This window comes from Morone saxatilis, unplaced genomic scaffold (genome assembly GCF_004916995.1).
Source record: "Morone saxatilis isolate NCDOM2014 unplaced genomic scaffold, NCSU_SB_2.0 Contig12, whole genome shotgun sequence".
Classification (NCBI taxonomy): Eukaryota; Metazoa; Chordata; class Actinopteri; family Moronidae; genus Morone; species Morone saxatilis.
The window spans coordinates 9429679-9431124 of NW_023339674.1; the positions used below are offsets into that span (position 1 = coordinate 9429679).

Below are 1446 nucleotides of genomic sequence, written 5' to 3' on the forward strand. Positions count from 1 at the left end.
AAAAGTACCCAGTCTCTGGAAAGCGTCAGCCATGGCCTGGTTTTTGGCCATGTCGATGAGTCCTCGTCCCAGGCAGAAATGAGGGAAGATGAGAAACACCTTCTTCAGGATCCTGTTGACCTCGTTCAGATGCTGTGAATAAATCGTGAACTAGTTAAATGAGCACTAAATGATGTCACATTGCAAAGAATAACTCAGCAATAACTGCTCAATGTATTAAGACTTCTGGCTTTCCTACCTCACTTCCATAATAAATGAGTTATTTCTAAACCTTTTAAGTTAAGATATGATTGAATTCAAGCTCTCTCTGATGAAGGTGCTGCTATGCATAACTATATACCTGCTGTATAGTTTAATTTAAGCTTATCTGGGCCTTATGTCTTGTTGTTGCCTGTACAGGCCGGTGCTGTTTGTACCTCGTCTACAAACAGCTCCAGGACGAAGGTGGCGATGCTGCCGTTGATTCCGATGAAGAGGTTGATGGAGGTCAGAACGACATAAGCTGTGCTGGGGACGCTGAACACAAAGGATGCTGGGTACATTAAAGGGGTGATGGACCACCTGAAAAGGATGATTATGTTATTTGATTAGTAAAAACAGATACGTTACTTTTAGACAATCAACTTACTGTGACAGAGAGACATGTGTGTTATAAGGTATTTAAACCTTTATTTTGGCTTTGGGGGTTAATTCAGTTATTCAGATTAGATTAGATTAAAGTAATGAGACACACATATAAAAAGAAACTGTTTATCTATGACATGAGTCACTCTATTCACATTTGATGATGCATTATTTCATTAAGGCCTGTGTGAACGTACCCATAGAGCAGGAGCAGCAGGATGAGAGCCGGCAGGTTGGTCTCTGAGACGTACGACTGCTGCTGGAAACAGATGAAGATCAGCACCACCATGGTGGCCGGGACGGTGTAGTTCAACTGAGAAGACACAAAGTCTTTCTTTTATGTCTGCTACAAAAACAGTTCATCCAGTAAATATTACATTAATGCAGATGATTGACTGGAGAACTAGGTTGAGCTTCTATAGAACTCATACATGAAAGGCCTCGCAGTGCTTCACTTGAAGACAAACACAGAGACGTCTATTAGATTAGGTTATTCTTATCTTATTAAGCTGACTACAGCATGGCTTCCTTATTGTTAAACTTCTTCAGTTACCAGTTGAGACCAAAACAAAAACCCCAGCATTGAGACAATGCTGTTGAAGATGATGTTGCGTTGCAGCAAATGAGGAGATTGTGTTTTCTTAATGCAGTGCTGTTGTCTGTCCGAACACAACATTAACTTGAGTACAAGGTCCTCATGACAAACAATACAGTGTTTCATTCATTCATAATAGAACCAACTCAGCCTGAAGTAGGCTGTAAATTATTGTTTGGAATTTGAATTAGATAAAATACATTATGGCAGAGAGGAGGATGCTGTCC

At 40.3% G+C, this 1446-nt stretch overlaps 1 protein-coding gene across 1 annotated transcript in view; it reads right to left on the reverse strand.

Annotated features, from left to right (window-relative positions):
• Nucleotides 1-1446, reverse strand: part of zgc:172302 (phospholipid-transporting ATPase ABCA1) — a 30353-nt gene that overhangs the window by 7393 nt on the left and 21514 nt on the right. Inside the window, exons 37-39 of the mRNA XM_035653775.1 lie at nucleotides 822-937; nucleotides 417-561; nucleotides 9-132 (exon numbers count right to left, since the gene is read on the reverse strand). Coding sequence (XP_035509668.1) covers nucleotides 9-132; nucleotides 417-561; nucleotides 822-937 — 385 coding nt within the window. The remainder of the gene's footprint in view (nucleotides 1-8; nucleotides 133-416; nucleotides 562-821; nucleotides 938-1446) is intronic.